The sequence below is a fragment of the Oncorhynchus masou genome, chromosome 12 (assembly GCF_036934945.1).
Source record: "Oncorhynchus masou masou isolate Uvic2021 chromosome 12, UVic_Omas_1.1, whole genome shotgun sequence".
Classification (NCBI taxonomy): domain Eukaryota; kingdom Metazoa; phylum Chordata; class Actinopteri; order Salmoniformes; family Salmonidae; genus Oncorhynchus; species Oncorhynchus masou.
In genome coordinates, this window is record NC_088223.1 from 15693048 (window position 1) to 15713510 (window position 20463).

At 44.5% G+C, this 20463-nt stretch overlaps 1 protein-coding gene across 1 annotated transcript in view; it reads left to right on the forward strand.

Moving 5' to 3' along the window:
* Window positions 1-13191, forward strand: part of adgrb2 (adhesion G protein-coupled receptor B2) — a 600103-nt gene extending 586912 nt beyond the window's left edge. Inside the window, exons 35-36 of the mRNA XM_064979676.1 lie at window positions 9051-9104; window positions 13006-13191. Of these exons, the coding sequence (XP_064835748.1) occupies window positions 9051-9104; window positions 13006-13191 (240 nt within the window). The remainder of the gene's footprint in view (window positions 1-9050; window positions 9105-13005) is intronic.
* Window positions 13192-20463: the final 7272 nt, after the last annotated feature.

Consider the following 20463-nt stretch of genomic DNA (forward strand, 5'->3'; position numbering starts at 1 on the left):
AGTGGCAGCAGTGTAAAAACAAAGGGGGGGGGGGGTCAATGTAAATAGTCTGCCATTGTCACGCCCTGGCCATAGTTTACTTTGTATGTTTCTATGTTTTGATTGGTCAGGGTGTGATCTGAGTGGGCATTCTATGTTGGATGTCTTGTTTGTCTATTTCTGTGTTTGGCCTGATATGGTTCTCAATCAGGGGCAGGTGTTAGTCATTGTCTCTGATTGGGAACCATATTTAGGTAGCCTGGGTTTCACTGTGTGTTTGTGGGTGATTGTTCCTGTCTCTGTGTTTTGCACCAGATAGGGCTGTTTTCGGTTTTCGTACGTTTGTTATTTTGTTAGTTTATCGTGTATAGTTTCCGTATTAAATAAAATGAATCACAACTACGCTGCATTTTGTTCCGCTCCTCCTTCCCACAACGAAAGCCGTGACAGAATCACCCACCACAACAGGACCAAGCGGTGTGGTAACAGGCAAAAGCAACAGCAGGAGCAACAAAAGAAGGAATGGACATGGGAGGACGAATTATACGGAGAAGGACCCTGGGCTCAGCCTGGAGAATATCGCCGCCCCAGAGAGAGGCGCCGGTATGAGGAGGCAGCACGGCGAAGCAGATGGAAGCCCGAGAGTCAGCCCCAAAAATGTCTTGGGGGGGGCTCAGGGAGAGTGTGGCAGAGTCAGGAGTCAGACCTGAGCCCACTCTCCCTGTTTATCGTGAGGAGTCAAGGAGGAGACCAGAACCAGAGCCGGCGTTGGAGGTGAGCGAAACAGAGACTGTGAAGGAGTTAATGGGGAAATTGGAGGAGAGAGTAATGAGGGAGTTGCTGTGTTGGTGCTTTAAATATGGAATTCGCCCGACGGAGCGTGTCGGGGATTTGATGGCACCTGGGTCAGCGCTCCATGCTCGTCCTGAGGTGCGTGCTAGTCGGCTAGTGAAGTTGGTGCCAGCCTCACGCACCAGGCCTCCTGTGCACCTCCCTAGCCTTGCATGTCCTGTGCCAGCACTGCTCTCAAGATCTCCAGTACGCCTTCACGGTCCAGCCCATCTTGTGCCACCTCCACACACCAGCCCTCCGATGGCAGCTCCCCGCACCAGGCTTCCTGTGCGTGTCCTCGGCCCAGTACCACCAGTGCCAGCACCACGCATCAGGTCTACAGTGCGCCTCGCCTCTCCAGCGCTGCCGGAGCCTTCCTCCTCTCCTGCGCTGCCGGAGTCTCCCGCCTGTTCAGCGCAGTCAGAGCCTTCTTCCTCTCCTGCGCTGCTGGAGTCTCCAGCCTGTTTAGCAGCCAGGGCTGCCAATCTGCATGGAGCAGCCAGAGCCGCCAGTCAGCATGAAGCAGCCAGAGCTGCCAGTCAGCATGGAGCAGCCAGAGCCGTCAGTCTGCCAGGATCCGCCAGTCAGCCAGACTCTTCCAGATCTGCCAGTCAGCCAGACTCTTCCAGATCTGCCAGTCAATCAGACTCTTCCAGATCTGCCAAGACAGCCAGACTCTTCGAGATCTGCCAGTCAACCAGACTCTTCCAGATCCGCCAGTCAGCCAGACTCTTCCAGATCTGCCAGTCAACCAGACTCTTCCAGATCTGCCAGTCAGCCAGACTCTTCCAGATCTGCCAGTCAACCAGACTTTTCCAGATGCGCCAGTCAGCCAGACTCTTCCAGATCTGCCTGTCCGGCGCTGCTTCCGGAGTCTCCCGCCTGTCCGACGCTGCTGCCGGGGTCTGAAGAGCCCCTCTGTCCCGAGCTGCCCCTCTGTCCTGAGCTGCCCCTCTGTTCCGAGCTGCCCCTCTGTCCCGTGTTGTTAAGTAGGGTTGCTGTGGCAGGGAGGTCACGGAAGCGGACAAGGTGGGGGAAGACTGCGGTGAAGTGGGGGCCACGTCCAGCACCAGAGCCATCTAATTCATTGTTCAGCAGTCTTATGGCTTGGGGTTAGAAGCTGTTAAGGAGCCTTTTGGACCTAGACTTGAAGCTTGGCCCCAGTAATGTACTGGGCTGTACGCACTACCCTCTGTAGCGCCTTGTGGTCGGATACCAAGCAGTTGCCATACCAGGTGATGATGCAACCGGTCAGGATGCTTTCAATGGTGCAGCTGTAGAATTTTCAGAGGTTCTGGGGACCCATGCCCAATCTAGCCATTCTCCTGAGGGGGGAAAGGCGTTGTCGTGCCCTCTTCACGAGTTTGAACCATGATAGATTGTTGGTGATGTGGACACAAAGGAACTTGAAACTCTCGACCCGCTCCACTACAGCGCCGTCGATGTTAATGGGGGCCTGTTCGGCCCTCCTTTCCTGTGTCCACGATCATCTCCTTTGTATTCTCACATTGAGGAAGAGTTTGTTGTCCTGGCACCACACTGCCAAGTCTCTGACCTCCTCCCTGTAGGCTGTCTCATAATTGTCGGTGATCAGGCCTACCACCGTTGTGTCATCAGCAAACTTGATGATGGTGTTGGAGTCGTGCTTGGCCACATGGTCATGGGTGAACAGGGAGTACAGGAGGGTACTGAGGACGCACCCCTGAGGGGCCCCCGTGTTGAGGATCAACGTGGCAGATGTGTTGTTGCAGAGGGAGGTGTTTAGTTCCAGGGTCCTTAGCTTAGTGATGAGCTTTGTGGGCACTATGATGTTGAACGCTGAGCCGTAGTCAATGAAGAACATTCTCACATAGGTGTTCCTTTTGTCTAGGTGAGAAAGGGCAGTGTGGAATGCGATTGAGATTGCATCATCTGTGGATCTGTTTGGCAGTATGCGAATTGGAGTGGGTCTAGGGTTTCCAGGATGATGGTTTTGATGTGAGTCATGACCAGCCATTCAAAGCACTTCATGACTACAGACGTGAGTGCTACTGGTCGGTAGTAATTTAGGCAGGTTACCTTAGTGTTCTTGGGTACAGGGACCCGAGTGGTCTGCTTGAAACATGTAGGTATTACAGACTCAGTCAGGGAGAGGTTGAAACATGTAGGTATTACAGACTCAGTCAGGGAGAGGTTGAAACATGTAGGTATTACAGACTCAGTCAGGGAGAGGTTGAAACATGCAGGTATTACAGACTCAGTCAGGGAGAGGTTGAAACATGTAGGTATTACAGACTCAGTCAGGGAGACGTTGAAACATGTAGGTAGTATAGACTCAGTCGGGGAGACGTTGAAACATGTAGGTATTACAGACTCAGTCAGGGAGAGGTTGAAACATGTAGGTAGTATAGACTCAGTCAGGGAGAGGTTGAAACATGTAGGTAGTATAGACTTAGTCAGGGAGAGGTTGAAACATGTAGGTAGTATAGAGTCAGTCAGGGAGAGGTTGAAACATGTAGGTATTACAGACTCAGTCAGGGAGAGGTTGAAACATGTAGGTATTACAGACTCAGTCAGGGAGAGGTTGAAACATGTAGGTATTACAGACTCAGTCAGGGAGAGGTTGAAACATGTAGGTAGTATAGACTCAGTCAGGGAGAGGTTGAAACATGTAGGTAGTATAGACTCAGTCAGGGAGAGGTTGAAACATGCAGGTATTACAGACTCAGTCAGGGAGAGGTTGAAACATGTAGGTAGTATAGAGTCAGTCAGGGAGAGGTTGAAACATGTAGGTATTACAGACTCAGTCAGGGAGAGGTTGAAACATGTAGGTATTACAGACTCAGTCAGGGAGAGGTTGAAACATGTAGGTATTACAGACTCAGTCAGGGAGAGGTTGAAACATGTAGGTATTACAGACTCATTCAGGGAGACGTTGAAACATGCAGTGAAGACACTTGCCAGTTCGTCTGTGCATGCTCTGAGTATGTTGACCTGTTTAAAATGCTTTTGAAATGCTAGCAATAGTGTTGCTGCCGCAAAGGGAAATTGTGCCAATCATAGTGACAATGCTGTGACGTGTAATTTCCAATGACAAGGATCTCAGGGTTATTGAGTCAGTGAGGGCCCAGTATAAACTCATCATCTGTTTTCTCCCTTCCACACAAATTGACCATAAATATCCAAGGGCTGGTGCAGTGTAGTGTATCGTAGCCAGGCGTTAGCTTAGCAGAGCGCGCTAGCTCTCCCTGGCTCTATCAATGAGGAGATGAAGCTAACACTAGCTCCGATGCGCTCTAAAGTTAACGTGATGTTAACGTGACTTGTTGAGTGTCCTTGGGACAATTAGGAGGTGAGGAAGAAAAGGGCAGGGCCACTCGTTGGAACTGTTATTGGACAGGAAACTAGAACGTAACCCTGCATAGGACTGCAGAGGCCATTGAGAGTCCATTGGACTACACACAGAGAGAGAGAGAGAGAGAGAGAGAGAGAGAGAGAGAGAGAGAGAGAGAGAGAGAGAGAGAGAGAGAGAGAGAGAGAGAGAGAGAGAGAGAGAGAGAGAGAGAGAGAGAGAGAGAGAGAGAGAGAGAGAGAGAGAGAGAGAGAGAGAGAGAGAGACTTGATCGTATCTCGTGAGTGACCACCTGATCCCTGATAGCTCCTGGCTGCATTAGAGACTCAAAGCCCACTGTTTGCCTCATCAGAACCAAGAACAATTCTACTTTCTTTATAAATGACCTGTTCCTCTGGTATCCACTGACCTTTGGCCTGGACTTCACATGCTTGGCCTCGGCTTGCTGTCCGATGTTTATCGAATCATATATCAGTCTTCGAATTCATATATGTATTTATTTATTCATTCATCATTTTAATTGGATGTCTGTGAGTAACTGACTAGCTGTCTGTTGCTGGATGGTACATTGTTAATTCATTGCCTCTTTGTTTGCTTTTGGTTTGTTTGTTTTGTATGTTGACTGGGTTGGGCTTCATTATGCTTGGTGCTTCATGTTTTTCTGTCTTAGTTTGACTGTAGCCAGGCAGCAAGCAGAACCGAGGCCAGAAAACAGCAGAAAGGTAAACCCCTCTCATCCCCCTTCATCGGCCTTTAGTTGGTGTTCCTACCAGGGGTACACTGCTGGGGGTCTGGCTGTGTGTTCTCTCCACTCCATGCCATAGTAGAGATCACCAGAGACAGATAGATAGATGACCATAGATCTGTAGATCTACTAGTGTGTGACTGTGTTTAGAACATTATTTCGTTGTACATGTACTGATAACCCCCGACCCCTTTCCATCTGAACACTGTGTGGTTGCGTGATGCTTGTAGGACTCTCTGATGCTTGTAAGTCTCTGACCACTTCCTTTGTATATTTTCTTCTCTTTGTGAACTTTGATGTCACTTCCTGCTTGCATGATGGTGGAGGTGGTGATGGTTGGTTTCCCTTGTTGTTTTTCCTCATTGGATGTTGTTAGACCAATGAGATTTAGAAGCAGGATGACAGAAAGAGAGAAGCTGATGAGAGGGAGAGAGAGATGACAGAGAGAGAGAAGCTGATGAGAGAGAGAGATGACAGATAGAGAGAAGCTGATGAGAGCGATAGAGAGATGACAGAAAGAGAGAAGGTGATGAGAGAGAGAGTGGGAGAGAGAAAGAGAGAGATGACAGAAAATGAGAAGCTGATGAGAGAAAGAGAGAGATGACAGAAAGTGAGAAGCTGATAGAGAGAGAGAGATGATAAAATGGCACAGAGCGATAGAAAGAGCAAAGGATACAGCGAAAGTAGAGATAGAGGTAAGTGATAGACTGATAGAGGGAAGGACAGGGGGATACAGGAGGGGGGATGTGAAGGTGTTCTCCAAGATGTTCTCCAAGCCCTTCCTTCCCCCTCTCTCTATCTGCCACGTCATTCCTCTCCTCTCTTTGACCTCTCTCTCCATTGCCTGTGACCAGAACTACCATCCTTCTTCATTCATTATGATTAGATTAGCAGAGGCATAGCTTTTACATACGTATGTGTATGTGGTGTTTCACTGTGCAGTGTGTGTATGTGGTGTTTCACTGTGCAGTGTGTGTATGTGGTGTTTCACTGTGCAGTGTGTGTCTGTTGTGTTTCACTGTGCAGTGTGTGTATGTGGTGTTTCACTGTGCAGTGTGTGTATGTGGTGTTTCACTGTGCAGTGTGTGTATGTGGTGTTTCACTGTGTAGTGTGTGTCTGTTGTGTTTCACTGTGCAGTGTGTGTATGTGGTGTTTCACTGTGCAGTGTGTGTATGTGGTGTTTCACTGTGCAGTGTGTGTATGTGGTGTTTCACTGTGCAGCTTGTGTCTGTTGTGTTTCACTGTGCAGTGTGTGTCTGTTGTGTTCCACTGTGCAGTGTGTATGTGTCTGTGGTGTTTCACTGTGCAGTGTTTGCGAGTGGGGGTGTTTGTCTTTTCATATGATGTGCCATGAGAGAATGGGAGAGGGTGAGAGGGTGAGAGGGTGAGAGGATGAGAGGCTGAGAGGGAGAGGATGAGTGGGAGAGGATGAATGTGAGAGGGAGAACAACAGAAAGGGGAGGATGTAAAGCTGTGAGGGAGACAACAGAAAGGGGAGGATGTAAAGCTGAGAGGGAGAACAACAGAAAGGGGAGGATGTAAAGCTGAGAGGGAGAACAACAGAAAGGGGAGGATGTAAAGCTGAGAGGGAGAACAACAGAAAGGGGAGGATGTAAAGCTGTGAGGGAGACAACAGAAAGGGGAGGATGTAAAGCTGAGAGGGAGAACAACAGAAAGGGGAGGATGTAAAGTTGAGAGGGAGAACAACAGAAAGGGGAGGATGTAAAGCTGAGAGGGAGAACAACAGAAAGGGGAGGATGTAAAGCTGAGAGGGAGAACAACAGAAAGGGTAGGATATAAAGCTGAGAGGGAGACAACAGAAAGGGTAGGATATAAAGCTGAGAGGGAGAACAACAGAAAGGGGAGGATGTAAAGCTGAGAGGGAGACAACAGAAAGGGGAGGATGTAAAGCTGAGAGGGAGAACAACAGAAAGGGGAGGATGTAAAGCTGAGAGGGAGACAACAGAAAGGGGAGGATGTAAAGCTGAGAGGGAGACAACAGAAAGGGGAGGATGTAAAGCTGAGAGGGAGACAACAGAAAGGGGAGGATGTAAAGCTGAGAGGGAGAACAACAGAAAGGGGAGGATGTAAAGCTGAGAGGAAGAACAACAGAAAGGGGAGGATGTAAAGCTGAGAGGGAGACAACAGAAAGGGGAGGATGTAAAGCTGAGAGGGAGAACAACAGAAAGGGGAGGATGTAAAGCTGAGAGGGAGACAACAGAAAGGGGAGGATGTAAAGCTGAGAGGGAGAACAACAGAAAGGGGAGGATGTAAAGCTGAGAGGGAGAACAACAGAAAGGGGAGGATGTAAAGCTGAGAGGGAGACAACAGAAAGGGGAGGATGTAAAGCTGAGAGGGAGAACAACAGAAAGGGGAGGATGTAAAGCTGAGAGGGAGAACAACAGAAAGGGGAGGATGTAAAGCTGAGAGGGAGAACAACAGAAAGGGGAGGATGTAAAGCTGAGAGGGAGAACAACAGAAAGGGGAGGATGTAAAGCTGTGAGGGAGAACAACAGAAAGGGGAGGATGTAAAGCTGAGAGGGAGAACAACAGAAAGGGGAGGATGTAAAGCTGAGAGGGAGAACAACAGAAAGGGGAGGATATAAAGCTGAGAGGGAGAACAACAGAAAGGGGAGGATGTAAAGCTGAGAGGGAGACAACAGAAAGGGGAGGATGTAAAGCTGAGAGGGAGAACAACAGAAAGGGGAGGATGTAAAGCTGAGAGGGAGAACAACAGAAAGGGGAGGATGTAAAGCTGTGAGGGAGAACAACAGAAAGGGGAGGATGTAAAGCTGTGAGGGAGACAACAGAAAGGGGAGGATGTAAAGCTGAGAGGGAGAACAACAGAAAGGGGAGGATATAAAGCTGAGAGGGAGAACAACAGAAAGGGGAGGATGTAAAGCTGAGAGGGAGAACAACAGAAAGGGGAGGATGTAAAGCTGAGAGGGAGAACAACAGAAAAGGGAGGATGTAAAGCTGTGAGGGAGAACAACAGAAAGGGGAGGATGTAAAGCTGTGAGGGAGAACAACAGAAAGGGGAGGATGTAAAGCTGTGAGGGAGAACAACAGAAAGGGGAGGATGTAAAGCTGTGAGGGAGACAACAGAAAGGGGAGGATGTAAAGCTGTGAGGGAGAACAACAGAAAGGGGAGGATGTAAAGCTGTGAGGGAGAACAACAGAAAGGGGAGGATGTAAAGCTGTGAGGGAGAACAACAGAAAGGGGAGGATGTAAAGCTGTGAGGGAGACAACAGAAAGGGGAGGATGTAAAGCTGAGAGGGAGAACAACAGAAAGGGGAGGATATAAAGCTGAGAGGGAGAACAACAGAAAGGGGAGGGTGTAAAGCTGAGAGGGAGAACAACAGAAAGGGGAGGATGTAAAGCTGAGAGGGAGAACAACAGAAAGGGGAGGATGTAAAGCTGTGAGGGAGAACAACAGAAAGGGGAGGATGTAAAGCTGAGAGGGAGAACAACAGAAAGGGGAGGATGTAAAGCTGAGAGGGAGACAACAGAAAGGGGAGGATGTAAAGCTGAGAGGGAGAACAACAGAAAGGGGAGGATGTAAAGCTGAGAGGGAGAACAACAGAAAGGGGAGGATGTAAAGCTGAGAGGGAGAACAACAGAAAGGGGAGGATGTAAAGCTGTGAGGGAGAACAACAGAAAGGGGAGGATGTAAAGCTGAGAGGGAGAACAACAGAAAGGGGAGGATATAAAGCTGAGAGGGAGAACAACAGAAAGGGGAGGATGTAAAGCTGAGAGGGAGAACAACAGAAAGGGGAGGATGTAAAGCTGAGAGGGAGAACAACAGAAAGGGGAGGATGTAAAGCTGTGAGGGAGACAACAGAAAGGGGAGGATGTAAAGCTGAGAGGGAGAACAACAGAAAGGGGAGGATGTAAAGCTGAGAGGGAGAACAACAGAAAGGGGAGGATGTAAAGCTGAGAGGGAGAACAACAGAAAGGGGAGGATGTAAAGCTGAGAGGGAGAACAACAGAAAGGGGAGGATGTAAAGCTGAGAGCTTGCCCCTGGAGGTGGAAGAACAACATGGTTGTTGTTTTACGGGCAGGGCTGTCAGTGACTGTGATTTCCCTCTCTTCTCTCTTTCTTTCTGTCTTTCTCTCTCCTCCCTCCTCTTCTCTTTGTTCCCCTCCATCTTATCGCAACAGAGGGAAAGGCAATGGAGCGTTTCGTCTGCTGGAGGTGAAAATAACTCTTTGAGTGTAAGTAGAAGAGAAGTGGCAGGCAGAGAGAGAGAGCGAGAGAGGGAGAGAGCGAGAGAGGGAGAGAGGGAGAGAGGGACAGAGAGAGAGGGGGAGAGAGAGGGGGAGAGAGAGAGAGAGGGGGAGAGAGGGAGAGGGAGAGAGGGAGAGAGAGGGAGAGAGAGAGAGAGGGAGAGAGGGGGAGAGAGGGGGAGAGAGAGAGAGAGGGGGAGAGAGGGAGAGGGAGAGAGGGAGAGAGAGAGAGAGGGAGAGAGGGAGAGAGGAGGGAGGGAGGGAGGGAGGGAGGGAGAGGGAGAGAGAGAGAGAGAGAGAGAGAGAGAGAGAGTAGAGGGAAGGTGTTAGAGCTAGACTGATGGAAGGAGAGAGAGAGGGCGATGGAGAGAGAAAACAGGAGAGCGTAGGCTAGGCACACACCAGCAGCACAATCGCGTTAGCATAAACTGCCGGGGATAAAGTTAGGCTTGACTGCAGCATTACCCAGATTTCTGCATTACAAAATGTTCCTTCGTTTAGCATGCAAATTGCCTCCCAGATTAAGCTTTTTGTATTCATTTTGCCAACTGTCAGCCCGAGACGACGCAGGGAGAATTATAATCAGGCTGATATTGCCTCCTGGTGGTCAGTGCTGTCACAACAGGCTGTGTGAGGACCACTGAAGAAAAACACAGTGTTTGTGTCTGTGTGTGTGTTTTCTCAGATCAATGAGTAGATCTGGTTAGTATTTGATAAAGAGAGTGGTAGATGGGAAAGACCGAATGGAAAGACCCGACGGAGGGTGAGCAAAAAAGAAATGGAAAGACAGGATGCGGAGAGAAAGAAAGGGAAGAGAGATGGGGACAGCGGGAGAGTGTTAAGGTGGGGCACGAACAGCATGACTCTGCTTATATTGGCCAATGTTCTTCAATCTCCGCCATCCGACACACATTGATATACAAACACACACTGATATACACACACACACTGATACACACACACTGATAGACACACACTGGTACACACACACACACACACTGGTACACACACACACACACACACGCACACACACACACACACACATACACACACACACACACAGATACAAACTCAAAGCAAGGGGCTGGGCCCACGGGTGTGTTACAGGGCCATTGATTTCATCCAAATTAACTGGGATACGCATCCAGACACACACAATTCACTGTCATCAGAGGGGTAGGAGGAAGAGGACCAGGAGTTTCCAGCCATTGAATCCATTTAGATCGATTTTGAGGAGGTGCTTTTCAAAATGTCCACCTCAGGTGGTCGTTGGCAATAGCAATAACAACATACTACATCAGAGATGGTATAGAAGCAAGAGACTCTCCCTTGTGATATGCGTTAGATACTGTGGTGGTGGGATCCAGAATGAACCTACATTACAGGTAACGGTACCCCCTGTATATAGCCTCGTTATATTTATTTTATTGTGTTACTTTTTTTCTTACTTTATTTATTTTATTATATATATTTTTTTGTTTTTCTTACTTATTTATAAAAATATTTTATCTGCATTGTTGGTTAAAGGCTTGTAAGTAAGCTTTCACGGTAAGTATCCAGTGCATGTGGAAAAAATATTTGATTTGATTTGACATTATAGTCATTTTAAAGACATCCAACCAACTCTTCCCATGAATAAATCACCTACAGTGGGTTATCTTCCTTCCTTCTAATATCTTTGCTACAGAAGAAGGGGGTGATGAAGGAAAAATTCAAAAATGACTAATTTGCAGAAAGGAGTTGGAGCACTGAACACAAAAAGCATAGATTGATTTATTTTAGCTCACTCTAATGCATTATACAGGATGAGAACAGGTGACTGACTTCTTCCTTTTCATTGACCTAACAATGATTTTCGTCATTGTTGTTGAGCACCCCTCCTTCCTTTTGTCTGCTGATGCATGATGGCCCACCTAAACTACAGAGTTCTGTGTGATGAAGCAATTAGAGTCATTTAATTGGACATTCCAAATGGTTCACCCCGGGATTCTCTGACTCTGGTCCAACATCATAGTATTATGGGGTATTGTGATGTCATTATGGGGTATTGTGATGTCATTATGGGGTATTGGGTGTAGATGGGTGAAAAAACTAAATCTATTTAATTAATTTTGAATTTAGGCTGTAACACAACAAAATGTGGAATAGGTCAAGGGGTATGAATACTTTCTGAAGGCTCTGTAGCTACTGGCTTGCTGAGTGGGAAGGGTTTTGATCCAGCCCTGCAGCAACACACCTGATGCAGCTAATTAGGGGACTTTGATTAGTTTAATATTCTAATTAGGTGTGTTACTGTAGGGCTTGAACAAAAGCGAGAACCCTGGTCCAGGTCCATCCATTTGCCACTGTTGCGCTCATAGAAATGGAAGCATTCTAGATGCTAGATAGATAGATAGATAGATAGATAGATAGATAGATAGGTAGGTAGGTAGGTAGGTAGGTAGGTAGGTAGGTAGGTAGGTAGGTAGGTAGGTAGGTAGGTAGGTAGGTAGGTAGGTAGGTAGGTAATATTTATATGGTTTCACGCACCATGGAACACGACCATGAAATATGTAGCTCTGTTCATTGCAATTCTATAATTTAATAAAAGTGATTGTGTGTATTTCTGGCCCAATGATTGTCCACACATATCACTATGCCTCATGGCTACGTACCCTTGCATCTGTAAATATCTGATACTTAATGTTCCCTCCGCTTTAGTTTAAGTTGATCCCATAACATTTTCCATACATGAAAGGACCACCGGCACACCGCATGCAGTGATCACAGTGAGAACCAGGGCAGATCAGTCCATTACCGTCAACACTGATTGGGAAATATTGGAGAGGATAGCAGGAGAGAAAGCAGGGGAGAAAGCAGGGGAGATAGCAGGGGGATAGCAGGGGAGAAAGCAGGGGAGATAGCAGGGGGATAGCAGGGGAGATAGCAGGGGGATAGCAGGGGGATAGCAGGGGAGATAACAGGGGGATAGCAGGGGAGAAAGCAGGTAGCTTTGACTTAAAGAGAAAAGTAAGGTAATACATTGTTTTATGAAATGGAGATTGTAATGCTAACAATGAGCTCATGCTAGCAGAGTGTCTGTGTTCAGTTTGTGAGGTTAGCATTCATGTGGTGTGTTCAGTCTGTAATGTTAGCATTCATGTGGTGTGTTCAGTTTGTGAGGTTAGCATTCATGTGGTGTGTTCAGTTTGTAATGTTAGCATTCATGTGGTGTGTTCAGTTTGTGAGGTTAGCATTCATGTGGTGTGTTCAGTTTGTGATGTTAGCATTCATGTGGTGTGTTCAGGTGCTTTTTCTTAAGTAATGTTTATTTTCTAGTTTGATCCATTGACATGAACTGGTTTATACCCGTCTGTAACTAGCCTTGCAAAGTTGCCATACCTAGACACACAGATGAGGTGTGTTGCTTTGATACACCATTAATATGCCTCTGTGTCAAGAGTCAACACACACACACATAATGATGCACTGTATGGAGGGTTGAAGGGTAGGTTTTGGATTTGGCCTTAGTTATTAGCAATCAGCTTGTTCAGAAGAATCCCCATGAATTGATAAACAGCTAGTCTCCTAACTCTAGGATCAGCTTCACCATTAGGGGTTAACATGCAAAAACTGACCTTAGATCAGTGGCTAAGGGCAACTGCATTTCTCTCCAGGAAGCCACAGATATAACATCAGTTAACCCAAATCCTAACTTTAACCATAAAGGATACATATATCAAAACTGACCTTAGATCAGAAATGTCACCCTGCTGAATTGTTTATTATTATTATTAATAATAATAAATAAGCATTCATTTTATTTGTAGAGCAATTTTCCTTATACACAGAAATCAAAACGATCTGATGCTCCATGTCTCCTGTGTGTTTGACCTCCGACCCTGTGCAGGACAAGTCGACCCCGACCCAAGATGACCAGCACTCCTGGGACAGCTTCAAGACCATGACCCCTGAGCTATCCATCGTGCCCGGGGAGCACAAGGACAGGATGGAGCTGCACAACAAGACCACCTGGGACGCCTCGTCTGCCAACACACCTGACACTTCTGAGGGGGACTTCCAGACCGAAGTGTGATGAGACAGAGAAACACACACACACACACACAGAGAAACACACACACACACACACACACACACACACACACACACACACACATACACACACAATGAAACACACACACACACACACACAAAGAAACATACACACACAATGAAACACACACACAAAGAAACATACACACACAATGAAACACACACACACAATGAAACACACACATACATACAGAAACACACACACACAATGAAACACACACACACAATGAAACACACACACACAATGAAACACACACATACATACAGAAACACACACACACATACACGATGAAACACACACATACATACAGAAACACACACACACACACACGATGAAACACACACATACATACAGAAACACACACACACACACACACAATGAAACACACACACACAATGAAACACACACATACATACAGAAACACACACACACAATGAAACACACACACACAATGAAACACACACATACATACAGAAACACACACACACAATGAAACACACACATACATACAGAAACACACACACACGATGAAACAGACACATACATACAGAAACACACACACACACACACACACAATGAAACACACATATACATACAGAAACACACACACACACACTATGAAACACACATACATACAGAAACACACACACACACACACACAAGATGAAACACACACATACATACAGAAACACACACACACACACTATGAAACACACATACATACAGAAACACACACACACACACACACACACAATGAAACACACATATACATACAGAAACACACACACACACACTATGAAACACACATACATACAGAAACACACACACACACACACACAAGATGAAACACACACATACATACAGAAACACACACACACACACACGATGAAACACACACATACATACAGAAACACACACACACACACACAATGAAACACACACACACAATGAAACACACACATACATACAGAAACACACACACACGATGAAACACACACATACATACAGAAACACACACACACACACACGATGAAACACATACATACAGAAACACACACACACGATGAAACACACACATACATACAGAAACACACACACACACACGATGAAACACACACATACATACAGAAACACACACACACACACACAATGAAACACACACATACATACAGAAACACACACACACACACACACACACAATGAAACACACACATACACGAAGAAACACACACACACATACAGAAACACACACACACACGATGAAACACACACATACATACAGAAACACACACACACACACACATACACACACAATGAAACACACACATACACGAAGAAACACACACACACATACAGAAACACACACACACACGAAGAAACACACACACACATACAGAAACACACACACACACAATGAAACACACACATACATACAGAAACACACACACACACACACACACATACACACACAATGAAACACACACATACACGAAGAAACACACACACATACAGAAACACACACACACACAATGAAACACACACATACACGAAGAAACACACACACACATACAGAAACACACACACACGAAGAAACACACACACACACGAAGAAACACACACACACACATACAGAAACACACACACACACACACATACAGAAACACACACACACACACATACAGAAACACACACACACATTCAGAAACACACACACACATACAGAAACACACACAAACACACATACAGAAACACACACACGCATACAGAAACACACACACACACACACACACACATACAGAAACACACACACACACAAAGAAACACACACACACACACATACAGAAACACACACACACACAAAGAAACACACACACACACATACAGAAATATACACACACACGAAGAAACACACACACACACGAAGAAACACACACACACACGAAGAAACACACACATACAGAAACAAACACACACACATGCAGAAATACACACAGATACAGAAACAAACACACACACACATGCAGAAACACACACAGATACAGAAACACACACATACACACACATGCAGAAAGACACACACACATATACAGAACACAAACATACACACACATGCAGAAATTCACACGCACATTAGGAAACACACACGCAGAAACACACACACACACAGAGATACACACACACATACATACAGAAACACACAGAAACACATACACGTAGAAATATAGTAGTAATATATTCACACACATAGAAATGCAGAAGCAGGTACATTCAGAATCAGAGAAACACACACAACCACAAACAAACTGGTTCAAGTGCAGACATACAGGTACCAACATGTACATACAGACAGACACACAGCACTCCTCCACACCACTCTTCACACCCTAAGATGTGCGTTCTACAGGATTATATCATTTCTTTACTACTACAGTGGACAAGGACAAAGGAAAGAAAGCTGGTCTCTGCTATATTTTCACACAGACACTTTAAATGAGAGAACAGGGGCGTGAAAAGAGACTGGGACTGAGACATTTTTAAATGAACAAAAAAAACAACAAAAAATTCTTGATTTTATTCGCGGTGAAAAAAGGATCCTCTTTCACCTGTTTGATGATTTGAAAAAAATAAGAATATTTCTGCACCGTTCTGTTCTTTTTATAGAGAAGAAATCTCACTGATGTTTGGCACACTGTTAAACCCCTTAGGCTCCCTCCCTTCATTTCTCCCCTCCTTTCCCATCTAATGGATGACGCAAGCGCTCAGATGTTTCCCCCTTTGTTTTCGGAGGGGTCGGGGAGGGGGCGGTAAGGGAGGTATAGAACGGATCATTGACATGTGCAATCCTCTGCTGTTGCTGCCGTCCAAGTGTCTCGCACTCTTCTCTCATCATCCTTTTTCAACGTCGTGTTTATTTTCCTTTTTGTATTTTTTATGATTTTATGATGTCCTTCGTCTTAGTTTTTTGTGTGTTTTGTTTGAACAAAAATATGAGGGACACAAAAAAAATGTCCAACAGAGTTTAAATTGTTGTCATTGTCTATTCCATGAAAGTCTCATTTTATTTAGATTTTCGGTTCATGCTTGTGCTGCCTTTTTCCTGTGAGAATTTTTCCATGTGGAATTTTACAGAATGATTTATAACACATCTGTGACACGTGAGCTTGCTTTCTGAGGTAACATGCATGGCATGTTCTCAATGGTACACCTGTGGGAATTGAAAAAAAGAGTATCATCTAGATTCACACACATTTCTGTCTTTCTTTTATCCAGTTTGGTAAAAAAAAAGACTTTTGACCCTCAAACTCTCACCATATTTTATATACATGGATTTCCACCTGGAGTCATTCTGATCCCAACAACAAACTATTGGTAAAAGAAACTATTGGTAAAAGAAACTATTGGTAAAAGAAACTATTGGTAAAAGAAACAAATAATCAATATTATTTAAAAAAGTATTTTATTTAACTAGGCAAGTTAAGAACAAATTCTTATTTTCAATGACGGCCTAGGAACAGTGGGTTAACTGCCTGTTTGGCGGCAGAACGACAGATTTGTACCTTGTCAGCTCGGGATTTGAACTTGCAACCTTTCGGTTCCTAGTCCAACCACTAGGCTACCCTGCTGCCCCATCAACTCTATTCTTATAAAAACATAATTAGACATGTAAATGATGTTATCAAAAAAACTGACTGCTATTTTAGCAAAATGACAGATTACGTACTCTGAAAAACGAAAATATAAGTGTTTCCCTTATATTATGTGAAGCTTTTTTCCAAAGTACAATCCAATTTAGTTCTAAAAAGCAGATTTGCCAAAATGTTATAGTAATATCATGTCATTTTAACATTTGTTTTATAAATATAGATGTTGTCATATTTCTGTGGTAAAAATTACTGCCATTTAAAAATGCAGTAAACCAACATGTTAAATATACTTAATTGTATTGACAAAAAGTGATTAATCCATTGATCCTGAGAGACATCGACCTACAATAGGGCTGAGTTCTTTATTTAGCCACCATTACAATCGCTGTTAGTGAAACTATGGGTTTTGTAGGGACTATGGCAGGATGCTTCAAAATGCCTAAATCCTCAAAGTTACTTCAAACCAAATGCTGTAGAGACCAAAACACCCTAACAACTTGCACATATAGATTGGGGGGTATTATAGGAATTATGGGTTTTGTATAACATTTTCCTTAGAATAATTGTTTTTCTTCAGGATATACACCAATACAGAACTGGATGTTGTTTCAGAGGGTAGCTGGTTTCTGTATTACAATTCTACCAAGTATTTATACCGATGACAGACTTTTATTAGCTGATATTTGACCTCAACTAAGCATATATCTAAGGTCATTTCAATTTTGTACACAGTCACACACATAGTTATAATCAGTTATAACCAGTTATAACCATAGGCGAGTACACAAGGTGCTTCATCTCTGCAGGTGATCTGTCTATCATGTCAAGATCACTGATACATGTGCCCCTCCACCCTCTAGTGGTATGGATAACTTGTTATCATGTCTCCAGAGAAACCTGGATTCAAATAAATACTTTTTGGAGAATACACACCAATACCGACTCAGATCGTATCTGAGTTCTGTATTGCAGTTTTATCAAGTTTTTATACCATTGGTAGACTTTGTATAAAATTGGCAGTTTTTTATATGAACAAAAATATGGTAATGTTGGTTTTGTAGTCATACGATAAGTGGTATAGAAAAGTACAATCTTAGGCCACTATATGGGTAGCTATTTCTCTGTCGATGATCTGTCTAGCTGGTCAAAATTACTGATACAGGTGCCCTTCCACTTCTGGTGGTATGGATAACTTGTCATTATGTCTCCAGAGAAACCTCGATTCAAATCAAAGTATTTTATATCAAATGACTATAGGCGGAATTAGTTGGGGTCAAGTGACCCCAAAGGACTTGCATTTTTTGAAATGAAACATTAAACAATTATTTAGATTTATTAAGAACAAGTTGACAGACATAGTCATGAAAATATTGAAGAATTGATTCAAACCATGTTTGGGTTTCATTGATCAAAATGACCCCAGTCAGTAGTTTGAGGGTTAAGGTCTTGAAACATCTGAATAAATACATTTAACCAATCAAAACACAATTAACCAATCAAAGCAGGCTATCTGTCAGGAGGGTGTAGCCTACCTGAAAGTGTTGCTGTAGCATTTCCCCTCTCTCAAGTTGGATCCCAGGTCTTGTTCTAAGTGTATCTCAATTGTTCTTACTCCCAGTGCTTTAGAGCGCCGTATTGATGGCTGTACCCATGCATCCGCTCTCAGCCCTTCAAGAAGACAGGGAAATAAAAAATGAGCTATAGTTTCAGATGTAATGACCAGAAGTGTGTTTGCTACTCGTCTCTGTTGTGAAAGAAAGAGAGGAAAGAGAACTCAGAACAGATAGATAGTAAGACAACGCAGCCAAAATGTTACACTTTGGTCAGAAACGCTGACAGGGTTTTGTGGAAAATGCAGAGACGTCTAAAATCTAATATATATCCAAAAACGTTTCATTGCATCTCTCTTCTCACTCTCTCTCTCATTCTTTCTCTCTGTGTGTCTCTGTCACGTTTCAAGTTTGAATAGTCATATGTACAGTATGCACATGGTAGGGCCTATACACCTTCCAACGAATATACAGATCTTCCTTGCAGATCTTACTTGTAGGTTCCCTCTCAATAATGCAACAACAATAAGACATAATAAAATATAAGAATAATAATTATTTCTCATTCCTCAGTCTCCCCTGGATCATGGGAAATCCTTATGTAACAATGTAGTCCATTCTATCTGCTCTCACACACACTGGGAGTCTGGGAGCTCTGGGAGTCACGGCCAAGACCTGAGCTGAATAAACCACAGGAGTGTCAGGAGGAGAGATGGTGAAGAGAGGAGACAGAGAGATGAGATGAGAGAGGAGAGTAAAACGGAGGAGAGATGTGAGGGAAACATAAGAAGAGACAGAGGGAGTAGAATGAGATTACAAAAAGGGATATTTACTATATAGTGACCTACGTAGGGTCCTGGTTAAAAGTAGTGCACTAATTAGGGAATAGGGTGCCATTTTGGATGTAGACCAATAACCTTTGAGGTGATCTTAAAAAGTCAGCTTTCACATTGGAATAAAGGCTCAATAAAAAGTGTTCATTCCATAGCCAACATTTTGAACCTAGATTGACGAGCTCACTACACACACAAAACACCCCCATCTGACTCATGTTTATATCTATAGCATAGATATAAACACTCTTCACTCCCTTCACTACCCAGTGAGCACTCACTGGTTGAATCAACGTTGTTTTCATGTCATTTCAATGAAATTCCATTGAACAAACGTGGACTAGACAGACGTTGAATTGACGTCTGAGCCCAGTGAGGAAGTACTGAGGCTTGGTTGGGAAGATCAGGTGATGGTGGTGGTGTTGAAAGGTAGACGTTCTGTAAGGCACATTCTCCAGGGTTAGTCCTCTAACACCTCCTTAGCAGGTCTACTACTATAACTCCAAATTAGACTTGGGCAGTGGAGAGAAGGATGAGAGAGAGAGAGAGAAAGAGAGGAATGAGAGAGAGAAATGAGAGAACAAGCTAGAAAGACAATATTAAATTGGTGATGGAAAGTATTATAGACTGTGAGCGAGAGCAAAGGTAGAGACAAAGAGGGAGTGGTAGACGCAGAGAGAGAACTAGAGATGGAGCACAGCGGTGAGTTCTAAGTGTTTATCCAGGGGAATGGGCATTTGTCCTGACATTTTCCGAGGCGGTCCTCAGACCATCTGTCTAAATATCCCTAATGGTACCGTATGTAACATACACGCAGATGGCAAAACAAGAGAGCAGGCCTGTCTAACCTTTACCGCTAATCAGCTGATATGCAGATCTATGGCTACTGATCTGAGGTCAGTTTTGCATTTCGCCTCCCTAATGGTTTGGGTTCGGGATTTGGGGAGGGTCCCAGATTCCAGATCTGTACCTAAGGGCTAATTCTCTCTGACACGTCATGCAACTGTGAAAGTTTATGATAGATATGCTTCACCTTAGGTCTCTTACGCAGAGGAATGGCTGATGGTATCCTAATCTTTGTCCTGCTAGTCCCAAATACCACAGCCAGGTGGATAAATAAGACACTACAGAGACAGGTAAGTGAGTGAGTGACGAATTCACTTCCTGAATTGACAAACTTCTACAGATCCTCACTTTCACTGGTGTTTAAACTGGTCCATGATCATG